The sequence below is a fragment of the Anser brachyrhynchus genome (genome assembly GCF_964034855.1).
Source record: "Anser brachyrhynchus genome assembly, chromosome: 29".
NCBI lineage: Eukaryota > Metazoa > Chordata > Aves > Anseriformes > Anatidae > Anser > Anser brachyrhynchus.
The window spans coordinates 121469-136324 of NC_137722.1; the positions used below are offsets into that span (position 1 = coordinate 121469).

The 14856-nt window shown below is 51.5% G+C and overlaps 1 protein-coding gene and 2 long non-coding RNA genes across 4 annotated transcripts in view; 1 reads left to right on the plus strand and 2 right to left on the minus strand.

The window, feature by feature from the left end:
* LOC308184025 overlaps positions 1–14856 on the minus strand; it is a 36575-nt gene that overhangs the window by 5848 nt on the left and 15871 nt on the right. For both annotated transcript variants that reach the window (XR_013942552.1, XR_013942553.1), the window contains exon 2: positions 14751–14853. This is a non-coding gene — a long non-coding RNA (uncharacterized lncRNA). The remainder of the gene's footprint in view (positions 1–14750; positions 14854–14856) is intronic.
* On the minus strand, positions 7002–13554 carry LOC308184027. The gene is made up of 2 exons (XR_013942556.1): positions 13435–13554; positions 7002–12158 (listed from the first exon to the last, which is right to left on the minus strand). It is a non-coding gene; the product is annotated as an uncharacterized lncRNA (long non-coding RNA).
* Positions 7156–14581, plus strand: LOC308183993 (keratin, type II cytoskeletal 74-like; the record flags this gene model as incomplete). Its single annotated transcript, XM_080570633.1, has 9 exons — positions 7156–7818; positions 8963–9177; positions 10313–10373; positions 10698–10793; positions 11511–11675; positions 12117–12242; positions 12656–12876; positions 13352–13380; positions 13489–14581. The coding sequence occupies 9 exons, from the start codon at positions 7156–7158 to the stop codon at positions 13881–13883; spliced, it is 1971 nt and encodes a 656-aa protein (XP_080426759.1). The 3' UTR covers positions 13884–14581.

Below are 14856 nucleotides of genomic sequence, written 5' to 3' on the forward strand. Positions count from 1 at the left end.
GACAAAGGGCTTTGCACCATGCACGAAGGACACACCAGCTACCAAATATCAGCACACAAGCATGACTGACAGCGCTGGAGGAGCCCAGATGTCGACCTTGGATAGGTCCTTAAATCCTGCCAGATTTCTTGAAATGAGCTATTTTGCACAGCAGAAGACAAATTAGCACTGCTATTATTCCTGGGCAGTGACAGGTTGAAAATGCAAAGACAGCAGATAGGTGGAAGGGTAAAGCATGGAAATATTTTGCATTCAAGGGTGCTTTTTCAGCTCTGGGGTGAAGGCAAGGGGACTCGGCATACCTGAGGAGCAGGGCCTGACCACTCAGCACCCGAGACCTCCGGCGCTGGAGACGAGCCCATGCAGTGCCCTGCAGCGCTCGGCTGGTGGCAGTGATGAAGGGCGCGGGTGGGAAGGAGGTGCTGAAGCTCAGCAGAGCAACAGGCAATTATGCCAAACCCAGTAGCCATCTCATAAGCAACTGCTTCTCTTTATCATATACTCTTGGAATAACTTGAAAGAAAGCCACTGGGAAGGGGGATGACGTTTTGGGGACAGTCCGCCTCTGGTGTTTGTCAATCCATAATTGAAATGAGGACAAGGAAGCCACAGTTGTCACGCTCAGTAATTAGAGGGAAAGTTGAGCCACCCGTCCATCCTCTGCCAGGTGGCCTGTCTGCAGACAGGTATTTGCGATGCTGAGCAGCATGGTGACAGTGCTTGCAAAACTGCCCAGGGGAGAAACACCAACTGCTCTCTGCAGGAAGCCAAGGAGGAGCTGGGAGGCCAGGTGTGCAATTACTGGGATGTCCTGAGCACCAAGCTAGCTTCTGGTCATTGAGATTTCCACACGCAAGCCATTTCTGGATGGAGAACAAGAGAGACAGGTGCTAAACACTCCCTGGTATCACACACAGCGCCCAGCAGGTGGATTACCCCATAGGATATTCAAGGAGAAAAAGCAACCACATAATAACAAGAACAAAGAGGATAACAAGGCAACACACCAATGCATGGACGTGGCTTCAAGAAATTACACTGGAGTTCCCCAAATGAATCTTCCTCAGTGTGTGCAACCCCACTGAGCTCAGGAGGCGCCTGGGTGCCTGATTCATGCAGTATTGTGGGGCACAGAGTCAGCCTGGCTGTGAAATGCAACCTGAACTTCTCAGGTCCCACTCCATGCAGCTTCTTCTGAAAGCAGCAGGTTCACCTTAATAATGTGTTTCCTTTTATCCTCCAACAGAGAATGGCCAGGGTGTCCCTTTGGCACAGCCAAATAAAACGTGATTCACAGCAAGGCTTGCTCTTTTCCATTTTTCTCTGCTTTTTCTAGCTTTCTTTTCCAGTTACTTAATGCTGGGTTTTCTTGCAGTGCAGGTTCCCAAGTGCAGGGCAGTGGTCGGTGACAGATGCCCAGCTGGATTTCCAACTCAGTATGGACACGTGGAAGAAACCGCTTCCTAGAGCAGGAGATTTCAGTGAAGAGGTTTAGGAACCCATCCCAGAAGCAGACTGAATCAAAGCATGGCTTTGCCTCTCTGAAGGCACGGTGACCTGGCTCACCGAGGACGTAGCTGCGAGCTCAGCTTTGGCAGGAAGGGATTGCCAGTCCAGAGCGATAATCACTACCGTTGCTTGTCTTTATCTCCCTGGATGTGTGGTTTGCTAGCAATTCAAAGCGCTCATCTCTGGAAATGGAGGTTATGAGCCCGTAGGCTGCTCAGTGGGGAAATGAAGGCTGTGGTGTCCAATGCTGCAGCTGGCTGCTCTGCGGGGCAGAGCGCTGCAGCTTCAGGTACTCCTGGAGCAGGTGATGCTGAGCACTAGGGCAGTGATGAATAGAAGCTGGCTGCGGATTCCTCTAGGACAAATACTTCTCTTTATCATGCTTAGCCCAGTGGAGACAACCATAATACAGAGCTTATGCACCCAGCCACCATCTCTGGAATGACACATTGTGAGTTTTTTGCATGCTGGTGGCAAAATGAATCACAAAAGTGACTCTAACCATTCATTAAGATAATAGGTACATCTTCTAGAAACTATACCTTCTGTAATCTCCTTAATCTGAGTGTCCATCTGGAAGGCTTTATGAATAGCTGGGTGCTTGTAAACACAGCATTGTTGTTCCTCCTGGTTCATATTTCTCCTTTTATTCTGCTGAGGCTGGCAGCCACGCAGGAACACAACCTCTGCTCCCGGATCATGCCCCTGTGGCCCTGAAAAGCGTGACTCCAAGTTTTTGTGCTGGTGACTTTAGAAAACAATCTTTTGCTTGATAATACCAAGCTCTCTCATTGACTATTCATGGAGTCCATGCCTCTAGCTCCAGCTCGGTGACTTGTGAGTTCAGGTAAGAGGTCTCCCATGCCAAAAGCGTGTTGCTTCTTCCACGTTATCTCACCAGCCACATCATTCTTACCAGGCCATCGAGGGGGTTTGCTCTCTGCTGAACATGCTCCATGTCCCTCCCTGTAGAGCGATGCCTCCTGATTCGACACAGCACACAGAGATCGCACTGCTGATAAAAGCCTTGTCTTTTCTGCCGTGCTGCCAGTAAGCTGCACGCAATGTTTCTGTATCGGCTGTATTTCATTTTTCTGAAGAAACCTGTCTGTAAGTTTGCAAAATTAACTCTACTACATTAACCACACACACTGAACAGCTACCTTCTATGGTCATTATAGTCTATGTGCGCACACAGATTTACAGAGCTATTGATGGGAACTAGTTGAAATTCCATGGCTGGATTTCCCTCCTCCCACACCCTCCCCTTTCACTCAGCTGCTGGAGGGCATCTCTGGAGTCCCTGGTTGGCTCCGTGCGTGAAGGAACATGCTTTCTAGTTAGAAAAGTTGGTATCGTAGAAGAGACAACTGTCCCATGACACAGCAGGGCAGCATTTCCAACCCCAGCACAGCTGGTTTTCACCAGGAAGGCCCACCTTTCCCCAGAAGAACACTTTTGGTGCCAAACTCACGCCCTGCTCTTGGCATGCGGTTGCTCTCCCTCTGCAGGGGCAATTCCCAATGCTACTCCTGGCTGGTGCGCTTTCATCATGACCCTGCCATACCAATTCCACCCCATTACTCAGAGTCCTAATGATCCACCGGGCCCTGAGTGTTAGCACAAGGTTGGTTAGATGATGCAAAAGGGCCTCACGAATTCCTATGCAAAAGAGGAAAGTTACAAAGGAAGAGGGTGGACACCCGTGGTGTTTGGTACAAAACCTATTTGTCTCTTACAAAATTAAATGGTAAATAAGAACTATGAAGGAGAGTTTCTCAGCTTAGGTCACCCGGTAGCACCATCAAAACGGAGATTTTCAAAATCCATACAGGCTGCTGTGTGCTGCTGCTGGCTGGCTGTTGAGTCGCTGCTGCAACATTTCCAGCAAACACCCAGAAGTCACACAAGCCGTGTCTGACAACTGCGTCCTGTGCCCAGGTTTCCCACCACGTAAACAAAAACTTGCCCAGCACATGCTGAAGTTGGCCCGAACCAACCACCTGCTCTGCCCAGCAGGTTGCTCTCCATGGGGTCAGACATCACCCTTGGGAGCAATGCTCTCTTTTGCTTTGCTTGCTGCCACAAGACCCCAGCATCTTCCGAGCAACACCAGTGACACAGGTGTTTATCACTGCTCATGTCCTCTTTCCAGCAGAAAGGCTGCAGAAGGAAGGTAAAGGTTTTGGAAAGTTTCTATTTGGCAGCATGGCAAATAAAGATGGTGCACATGGACAATGACCACCATTGGCCTGCAAAGTATCTCCGGAATTACCTTGTCCATCTTTTTGCAGCAAAAATGCTATGCAATGGCCAGGGAAAAGCTAGGCTGAGGGCAAATAGCTGTTGCAGAGCAAGGTCAGGAGGATTGCTCCGATGCCCGGTGGCGATGGAAGATGCTCAGACCATTGCCTCTACCCGGGTCCCCACAAATCCACTGCCTGCTTTGATGTGGGAGCAGAATCAAGCTGCAGTTAAGTGAATGGGAACAGCCATCTTCGGAGGACTGGACCCATGAAACCAGAGGGAGATGTCCCAGGGGCCTCATTAGCCACCTTAATGGTGACTTCAATGTCCCTTTCGCAGGGAGCCACAAAAACTGCCCAGCTTGAAGGCAGGGAGGGAGGGCACCAGCTGACAACACTGAGAGCATGGCCCAGCCCTGCCGGCCCCATTTTATCAGGAAAGGGTCTTAAAAAATTTGTTTTCTCACTGGTGTAAAGCAAGCTTGGATGGCTGGGTCGTTACAGCTGGAATCACACCAGGAGGTTGGAAAACCCCTTAGGCTCTCCTTACCCACACGGATGGCTTAACAGATCCCATTTTAGCAAGGCACTTAAACAGAACTAATTTATCCTAATGCTGGGTACATGTAAATCTCAAAGCCTTCAGTGTTATGGAAGCCACCACAGTTCAAGGCATGTTTAGGGCCGAGGACCTCAGGGGTTTCCCCTGTGTAAATTTAGGTGTAAGATGCTGCTTTAAAGCCTTGCTGAATCCCATCAGCCTGAAAACTGCGGTTTCGTCTCTGCCTTGTATCTTTACATGCATCTTTTTTTGTTTAGGCGGGTTAGTCCCTCCCTGCAGCCCCTCCAATGTCACCAGACCCACACTCAGCCAGGACAAAGCATGCAGACGAGGGGGAAAAAAAAAGTCTCTGCGAAGACAGCATTTGCATCCGATTTCAGCTAGTGCTTGTGCGTGTGTGTGGCCGATGGAATGAAGGCGATTGCAATCCTGCTCTTCAGAAGACCAAATCACATCAGAGCGCTTCCTCCTTTGAAGTTTATGTAACCGGTGCTCAGGGCTTCCACCATGTGACTGCGCAGCAGCTTTGTGAAAGCTCAGCAGCTGCAAACCACAAGCACTGCCCCGAACCGTCTCTCTCTGATGTGCAAGGCTGGGCACCTGGAAGCAGCCACTTCTTAGGGTGCGAGGAGGAGCTGAGGGTTGGAGCGCAGGTTTGGTGCTTTCCATCCGTGGGGAAGCAGCCTGGCAGCTCCTCGTGTGCAGGGAAGGATCTCAGGGCTGGCAGCTGGGGGAGGAAGGTGGATGGTTGTCCCACGAGCGGCATTTTCCCTGCTTTCCAACAAGACCGGGAGCACCGAGGGTCCATAGCTCTCAAACAGCGTGCACATCTCCATGCAGCACAATGCGCCCTGCGGAGGATCCGAACCGGATCCAAGTTTCTCACAGCTGGAAAAACTGGCAAGTCGCTGCCCTCCGGGATTAAGGGCCCCGTCTTTCTTGCTGTGCAAAGAAGCCGGAGCCTCCCTCTGCACTCCTGCTGGATGGAGAGCTCCAAGCAGTGGCGGCACCCCAGTACCTCCGTCAGCACCCCAATGCCCCACCTCTGCCCCGCTGCAGCATCACCCAGCCAGCGTTCGGGGCATGCAAGACGCAAACCCCTTGTACCAGGGGCTTGATGGCCCGACTTCTGCCTATTTTGCAGCTTGCCCATGGTTATGCCCACCTAAGGTCACTTTGCATAGACCTACCTATGGCCAAGTGATGCTTTAGCCCAGCCACGGGTGCCCTGTTTCCAGGCAGTGCTCCAGGTTTGGCTTCAGACCACACACCCAGTTCCCTCCACAATGCTTTCACCAAAACTTCAGCACAAAATATGTTTATGAAATAATTCCCCTTTTCACTTACTAGCAAGAGGTTCAGGTGCTTGGATTACCTTGGGCTGAATGACATGAAGACTGCAGTGCCCAAAAAGCTCATCTGCTTTCTCCAACTCATTCAATCTCATGAATGAAATTACATCTCATTGCAAGACTTGAATCCTAGTATACTCAGACCAATACAGCAATGACGGAACTAGTACACGATTAAAAGTTCATATGGTATTTTATAGTTCATTTCAACACCTCCAAGACCTGTAAATAAATAGGAAGACCTTTACCCGGGGAGACCCTACAAATATTATAAAACCAACCTATTGCTTTTGTGTTATTTTTCATTCAAGAAAATCCGTTTCAAGTTTCCAATACCATTGCCTAGGAATCCTCCCAGAACCAGATAACTTTGTCCTAGCAAAGATGCAAAACCTTCTGAAGGCAAGCTATGCAATCACTTGTGATTCTGTGATTAGACCCCTTTGTTAAGGCAAAAAAAAAGCACTTTATTTGTTTCCAAGCAAATTCAAAAATCTTTTAAAGAATTTTAATTAAGAAGGTATGGTTCCTTCTCATTAACAGATATTACTAGAATAATTTAACGTCGAATAGGTGTGTCACAGGAATAAGAGGAAAAAAGTTCACTCCGGCTAACATTTCTTAACCTGTTTGTAACACTTCGCTTCACTTCTTTGTTGCATCTCCAGCTATCGCTTGCGTGAATTCGCCGTGCGCGCCACTCACATCACACCCAGATACTAAACAAAATTATCCCCTTCCCTACGCACATAATTCGGCAATAAACACTCTGCAGCGAAGCATTTCCCAGAAATGCTGCATTTCTGTTCCATGTATTCTAAGGGGCACATCCCAGCCCAGCTGGACCAGTGCCCCAACTTCATGAACCCCATTCCCTGGAGCATCCCCCCCCGAATTCAGCCTCGGCACCATCCCGCGCGTGCTCCACCGGTATGGCCACCGCCAGCCCCACGCGGCTCCGCTCCTCTTATTTGCTTGCCAGCACACGGGGCTTCAACCAAGTCGTCTGCGAGAGCCACAGCCATACCCACGGCAGGAAGAAACAAATGCTTACACGAACGCTCCCAACAGCGTCAGCGCCGCGCTGGGACAGATCCGCCTTCCTGCTCCCCGCCGTTGCTCAAGAGCCTGCCCTGAGCTGGCGAGAGACCCTGGAAGAGGCGGCATCGCCGCGACATTTTGCAGGAGGTCCCGAAACATAATTAAACGCTGTGGTGAAACCGAACCGTAAACAAGCCATGAATAAAAACTCCTTGAATTATTTTGCTAAACTATAATTACACAATAAGGAAGCAGATTAATTAAGTAAAATATAAGTCCTGAAACTGAAGCTTGCAAGCAAAGCAGTTTATTTTAATTTCCACATTATTTCATATGAGATAGAAGTGTTTGCTGTGGGTTTAAAATGTTGGAAGCCATTCCTTGCTGCCAGGCAGACCAAACCCAGTGGATAAATTAAATTTTTGCATCTCAGGCACCTCCTGAAATGTATATAAGGAGACGGGCCATGCCTCAGAGAAGCCAAAGGAGAGCTCCTTCCTGCACCCTCTGCTCCTCTCTCGCTCCGCTGCGTCGCTGTGTCCGCTCCCCGGCCGCCATGAGTCGGCAGTGCTACACCTCCAGCTCCCTCCTGGGCAGACGGGGCTTCTCCTCCGCCTCCGCTGTCTGCGGCCTCGGCAGGGCCAACAGCAGCTCGGCCTCCGTCTGCCAGCCGGCAGGACGGCGGTGCGGGATCGGTGGCTTCAGCAGCCGGAGCGTCTGCGACCTGGGGAGAGGGCAAAGGATTTCCTTCGGCGGCAGCTGCCGCAGCGGGGTCTATGGCGGCGCCGGCGTGGGACGTTGCGGCGTGGCTTACGGCGGAGGCCGCTTTGGCGTGGGCACGGTCGTGGGGTTTGGTAACTGCGGAGGCTACGGGGGCCTGGGCAGCTTCAGAGGCCTTGGGGACGGCGTGGCGATCGGAGGCTACGGTGGCGGCATCAGCATCGGCCTCGGCGGAGGCCGCTCAGAGGGGATTCGGGGCGTCAGCATCCACCCGGAGCTCCTCAAGCCCCTCTGTGTGGGGGTCGACCCTGAGGAGTGCCAAGTGCGGACCCACGAGAAAGAGCAGATCAAGAACCTCAACAACCAGTTCGCCTGCTTCATCGACAAGGTGAGCCCCCACTCTCCGGGCTGTCTCTAGGGACAAGCCAGCGGCTGCTTTGCCCGGCGCCCCCGTGTCTTGCAATGGCTCTGGTAGACCACGCTCCCGATGTGGAGACTGCTTGGATGTAAGCCTTGCCCCAAGGCAACCGCAGCGGTATCTGACCTCCCGGTGGTCACCAGCCTGCTAAATAGCTAGAGCAGGAGCAGCTCCAACAGTAAGCCAAAGCCTGGGAGAGGAGGGACGGAGACGCTGAAATGGTCTTGAAGGTTGTTTCCAGCCAATATGATGCTGTGCTTCTAGGACGTGTCATCTTCAGTTCCTATCCTACTTCTATAAACTCCAGGGGACTTTTATTTTTTTACAGTTCACTTCATCTCACAGAAGTAGAAAGATAGATATTTTGGTAAAATGAGATGAACAACTTTATTTTTTCTGTCCCTCCACTCTGTGGGCGAAAGAGTTTGGTGATTTCCTAAACAAATGTAATTTCTCGTTGTTACCTTAGCTAAGCCTAAGGGTTTTTCATTGCTGTTTAGAGATGCATTATAGAAAATGATTTTTCAAAGAGCAGAGGAACCTTTGCTCCATCTGATCTTGATTTTCTTTGTGAGCTGTTCTGCAGCTGAAACAACCAAGCCCATGTAAGAGGAGCCACCCTACTTCCTCCCATTGAAAATGACTTATTCATGATACATAAAGGTTCCCAAGTACTAGAGAGCTCTTTAATCTAGAAGTGAAAGGCATGATAAGTATCCGTGGTTAGAGCTTAAATCAGATACATTCAAATGAGCTCCTGGATGGTGCTTTTAGCACCAGGAAAGACTCATTACTGTAATCAGCCCATCAGAGGAGGCAGATGATCCTCCTCCAGCCAGTTGTCACAGGGAGGAGGCAGAGTTTGGCTGAAGCTTGCTTTGGTCAGAGATGATCGGGCTCAACACAGAGCGAATGCACGGATGTCGTTCAGCCTCAGGAGTCCTGGGTGGCACCGGGCTTAACTGAGAGAAGATGCTCTTCTCACTCAGGCTGCTGAGAAATCAGCGCTTAACCTTTGGCATTTTTATTTTTTCCTCCTGGAAGTGGAGGGACCTGAAGTGCCTTTGCCCAGGACGAGAGGGGTGGATGACTCTTGCATCTCTTCCTTCCCCAGGTCCGGCTGCTGGAGCAGCAGAACAAAGTGCTGACCACCAAGTGGGAGCTGCTGCAGCAGTACGTCCTGCCGGCCTCCAGGAGAAACCTGGAGCCTGTTTTCGAGAATTTCATCTGCAACCTGAGGAAGCAGCTGGAGTGTGTGCTGGGGGAGCGAGAGAGGCTGGAAAATGAGGAGCGGTGCCTGAGGGACCTGGTGCAAGAGTACAAGTGCAAGTAAGTAGCATGCAGAGAGAAGATGGAGGCGGGGGTGTTGGCTGGACTGGAGCAGACTTTTGGAGCGTGAAGCCAATGCAGCAGCAGCAGCAGACAGCTCAAAAACTGGAGTACAGGGAGGGAGCAAGGCAGGGCACACCAGCACTGGGCTGGATTCTGTGCTGGGGTCCCACTGCTGCATCTCAGGTGCAGGTGATGCACTGGGAGAGCCCCCCCTGCAGTATTTCCTTAGGGTGAGGGACAGGGAACCTCTTTTCCTCTCCCTAGCACTCCTGCACGCCCCTGTGTTTACTGTATCAAATCTCCCACATCATCTGTGGCTCCCTCAAATCTCCTGCCTCTGGTGCCATCCATTCCCACAGATCCCTCAGCCCATTTGTCTTCACTCCACACTTTATCCACATCGTCTCCACTGGGGTTCATTCCCTCTTCCCAGAGGAAATGTGGGAATTGTTTTTTTTAATCTGAGATGCAGATGTTCCTTAATAGTTCCCTGTGTGCTACACTAAGCTGTGAACCAGGACATACAGTGGCTGGTGATGCACAACAAGCATATAAGAGTAGTCTTCTCCAAAGACCTTACAGACAAGTGTCTCAGACGTTTTCTCTCACTGAGACACCACCAAGGAGGTCAGACTCATCTTGTGAAAGTTCTTCCAGGTCCCAATTACTTGGTCATTACACACCGGCTTTCCTTTTCATGGCACCTAGGAGTTTCACAGGTTGCTCAAGCTCCTGACCTCCCTTGGGGCATTTTGGCCACAGTCTCCCCATAAAGCTCAGAGCAGAGTCCTGGATGCTTCCAAAAAACCTCACACGCAGCAGCAGGGCTAGAAGCAGCAAAGCAAGCCTTCAGCTTGGTACATGGTTTGGCATTTCTAGTGGTTTGGCCTGATTTACTGCCATCTCACACCAGCCACCGATACTGCTGGCGTGGGCTATTTAAAACTGCTGAATAAAGCTCAGCACAGAGGAAAAAAAATAACAACAAAGCAAAACTCTAATAGGAAGTACAAAGCAAATAGGGAGAGGCCCTGGTTTCAGTCATGCTTCCCATGCTCTGTGCTGGCTGCTTCAGTGGTGGGGATGGGACCACCGGGACTCAGCAGCCCACCCCTCTCCTTTCCTCCTGCAGATATGAAGATGAGATCAACAAGCGCACGGCTGCTGAGAACGAATTTGTGGTGCTGAAGAAGGTGAGCTGTGCTATGGACAACACCAGCGAGCTCAGCTGAGGGTGGCTGGCGTGTTTGCAGAACCCGGGTGTGGGGCCAAGGAGTGAAATGGAAAGCCACGGCACCATGGCACTGCCTGAACCCTCGCTGTGTAGCCCCAAAATTGAGGCGACCCCCCTGGGTCACCTGAAGAACCATGCCAGGTTGTAAGCTCACATAAAACAAAGCCAGGCAGCCTTAGGGGCTGGCCGTGGGGAGGCTTCTCCAAATCTAACAGAGAAAAGGGGCTTTGCCACAGCTGTTTTTCCTTCACCTCTTTTCACCAAATCCGCGGTGTCTCTCCAGGATGTGGACTGTCTCTACCTGACCAAGGAGGAGCTGGAGGTGAGGGTGGGTCTCCTGAGGCAGCAGCTGGAGTTCCTGAAGTGCATCTACGCTGAGGTAAGAGCACGCTCATTTACTGCAGCAGACTCAACACGGGGAAAGGTGTCTTTTCTGAAAATCCTACAGGTGCATCCAAAAAATCTATATCTCTTTATATGTTTGGTAGCAATGCTGTTACATACGCTTTGGGCAGGCACAGGGTGGATTTGGTGGTCTCCTGACTGCAAAGGGAGGACTTTTGCATGAAAAAAGCCCCTAAAATTCTCATCCAAACCATGCCTGGAGCCATGGAAACATCTCACTCTTGAAAACACAGATATTTTTAGCATTAACTTTTTTAGCTTCTTAAGTCAAAATATATTGGCGAAAGTAACGCTTTTGTCTAAAACATTCCTAACAGAACACACAGGGGACACCGTGTTTGCTTTCCACCTTTTCTAACCAAACACTTCCCGGGAGTCTGCAGTGCCCAAAGCACTCACCTGGAGGGATGCACAGCCCACAGAACTGCTGACGCAGCTGGCAACACTGGGCTGCATCCAAGCGAGTTGCTCCACCAGGGCTCCCCACTCTCCTTGGGGAATTACATGCAGCAATCCCATATTGTGCCAACAACAGGTCCCAGCTGCCAGCTCTTGCTGGAAACCAGCCAGCCGTCTGGAGGACCCCATGCCCCAGCTGGGTATTCATGGGACAACCTTCCCCAGCCATACATTTTCTCTCCAGACCCCCCCCACCCTTTGCTGGGTCACTGACCTGTGATGGATCTTGCAGGAGAGAGCTCAGCTGGATTGCCAGCTGTGTGACACCTCGGTCATCGTGCAAATGGACAACAGCCGTGACCTGGACATGGAGGGCATCATCAAAAGTGTTGAGTGCTGCTATGAGGAGATTGCCCAGAAGAGCAAGGCTGAAGTGGAGGCTTTCTACCAAACCAGAGTGAGTATCCACACCACCGGCACAGATGACAATGAAATCCCCTGGCCAACAAAACCCCGAGGACCGTTTCTGTCCTCCGTGAACCAACTTAAACCCACCCCACAGTGTGCGCGCACTCTAGTTTGCTCAAGAGAATCATGCCAAAAGAAAACCCCCCAAACCACCTAAAAAATGTGTTTTACAAATTCTCCATCAAAACAGAACCTAGCAGATCATGATGCTGCTTCAGAGAGCTCTCCTCTGTGCACACCCATCAGGAACACCATCCCCTTCCCAAAGGGCAAGTGCTCAGGGCCCACACGAGGCTGTCGCCTTGTCCAGGCTGAGGTCATGTCTGGGTGCTTCCCTGGAGCACCAGCGTTGGTGCAGCTCCGGAGCATCCCCATCTTCCCTGGAAGGGGCGATTTGGGTGCTTAACATCACCGTCTTCCCGCACAATAGCTGGAGGAGCTCCACAGCAGCCGTGGCAAGTTCTGTGATGACCTGAGAAACAACCAGAGCGAGATAGCTGAGCTGAACAGGATGATCCAGAAGCTGCAGTGCGAGTCGGATAACGTGAAGAAACAGGTAGGACAAAGGGCTGAACGCTGCATGGGAGGCGAGGTGTGCATCAAAGGGCTTCGTCCTCACCAGCTCCTAGCCTGAAAGGCTGCACAGAACCCCCTGCCCCCGCCAGAGTTTGCATTTGTAGCTTCTCATCTCGAGGCTGAAGGTAGGCAAGGAGGCAGATTTATTTCCACCTAGCAGAAGCCACTTATCTTGGCTACAGCAGAAATGATGTTGGCTGCGTGCTTCCTACGGGGTGCAGCCAACACATCCCTTCCCTGTCATCGCAAAGAGCTTGGCCATAGCAGGGGTCCAGCCAAAATCTAGTCTCTCTGGCAGTTCCTAACTGAGAAACAAAGGGGATCAATGTGCAACCCTGTGGAGATGCTCTCCATGTCACAGCCGAGCACCCTCTCATCTGTCACTGTTCACAGATCGCAGCGCTGCAGACAGCCATCTGCGACGCTGAGCAGCGGGGTGACTGTGCCCTCAAGGACGCCCGGCAGAAGCTGATCGACCTGCAGACTGCACTGCAGCAGGCCAAGGACAAGATGGCATGCTTGCTGAGGGACTACCAGGAGCTGCTGAACGTCAAGCTGGCCCTGGACATTGAGATTGCCACTTACAGGACGCTGCTGGAAGGAGAAGAGAGCAGGTAGGCGCCTCCTCAGCTGCAGCTTGCAGCAATACCTGGCGAAACCCAGCAGGGGAGGAATGAGAAATGCTGGGTGGCTGCGGCTCCCCATGGGTGCAGAGCAGAACAACGTCCTTTTTCTCTCCCCATGAGTGCAGGGAGGAACAGAATCCCTTTTCTCTCCCCATGGGTGCAGAGGGGAGCATTGCTCCCTCCTAATCCTCCCAAGGCAGCTGGATCACAGCACACCAGGCATGCCATTCGGATCCCCCTTTTGCAGGACAAATGGATAGGGATGGGATATTCAGACATCCACAGGATTTAGGGGTCCAACCCCACAGTCGTTCAGTGGGCAATAGGGACACCTGGGTGCACAGAAAAGCTGAAAGACTTGCAGGGTTTCTAAGAAAGCAATGACTGGGTGGCATCTCCATTTGCTCATGTGTTTGGGGAGCATTTCCCTAGGCACATCTTTGAGATATTTCTTTTCTGACAGGATATGCACTGGCAACCCGGTGAGCGTAGGTAAGCCAACAAAGCATCCCCTGCCTTCCCCTCTAAGCTTGTAAATTTCCTTACGAGCCGGGCTTGAGCTGCTCCGGGAGTGACGCGGGACCTGTTTTTCTCTCGCAGCTGTGGTCAGCGGCGGTGGCACGGTCGGGGAGTGCCGATCCCTATCTGGAATCGGAGGCAAATGCGCCGTCAAGACGGGAGGAGCCGGCGCGGGCTTGGGGGTGGTCTCCTCCTTCGGCGTCAGCAACGCCGGCTTTAGCACCCGCAGCGTGGACTGTCTCCCTCGGGTGGGGGGCGGCTTCGGGGCCAGGAGCGCGGTCAGCTGCGTGGGGCGGGAGGTGATCACCGGTGCCGAGGGGGTGCAGTGCGCTCCCGGCGTGGCCAACCTGGGGAACGTGGTGTGTGCCGGCGTGGAGCAGTGCAGCCCGGGAGCCGTCATCATCCCCGGCCCGGGGGTGTGCGGCGCCGGGAGCAGGTACAGCACAGCCGTGCGCGTGGTCAGAACAACCCGGTAGAGGTCCGGAAGGGCGACGCCGCAGCGCATTTTAAAATAATCAGCATTTCTGCAATAAAACAGTATTCCCCTTCCTCCTGACAGCTGAAGCACACAACCGCACGCTGCCCACACACACGCAATTAGGTTGGTAGCTCTGCCGAAAACGGTTTGCATGATCACAACCCACCTTCTCTTTCACAGTCCTCCGGGGGGGAACCGACCCCCCGAGGCCTCAGCCAGGTGAGATTTTCATTTCAGACGGGCTAGAGCTGTCTGCTTGCATCGTCCTGGCTCTTCTCTGCTCGACCCCTTTTCCACAGGGATTTTCTTTCCCTAACTCAGCTATTGCAAAAGGATTAAAAATTTGGTCATCCTGATTTCAGAAAGAGAAGCCACATCTTAAATTGTCCGAGATGGAGCTGCAGCTATTATTTTAGCTTCTTTAATGACACCAGAAAATCCAATTTTTCCTGTTTACGAGAGGGTTGGTAATGGTTATGTAAATTGGTCCAAGTTGCTACACCAGGTTTGGTAGAGCAGATTTTAATTACACACCGACGAGCACCTTATATTTCTGTAGTTAAATGCATGCGTTGTTTTTCCTGTGTGTGTACTAGATAGACGGATTTAACGCTTTTAATGTGTAAGTGAACAGTTGATTATCCTTCGCTTACTCCAAACTTTCAGCTGTACCTTCAATAAACTACATGCATAATTCATGCTCTGCTTCATGGGTTTTATTTCCCTCCCTGCCCTTATAAAAGCAGGGATGTTTTCTCAAACATGAACCTCTGCATGGGTGGGGATTGTAGCTCACAAGACATGGAGCTTTAACAAAGTTTTCAGAGAGTTTGTCTGCTCTCCTTCCTGATGCACTTTTGCATACCTTTATTCCATCCAGAGACGAGCGTGGTCACAGGGAAGTCTGGAAGCTCAGCATTAACCAGGGAATGTAACCTCTCATGGGATGTGCAGCTCCCTTGGGATCTCTG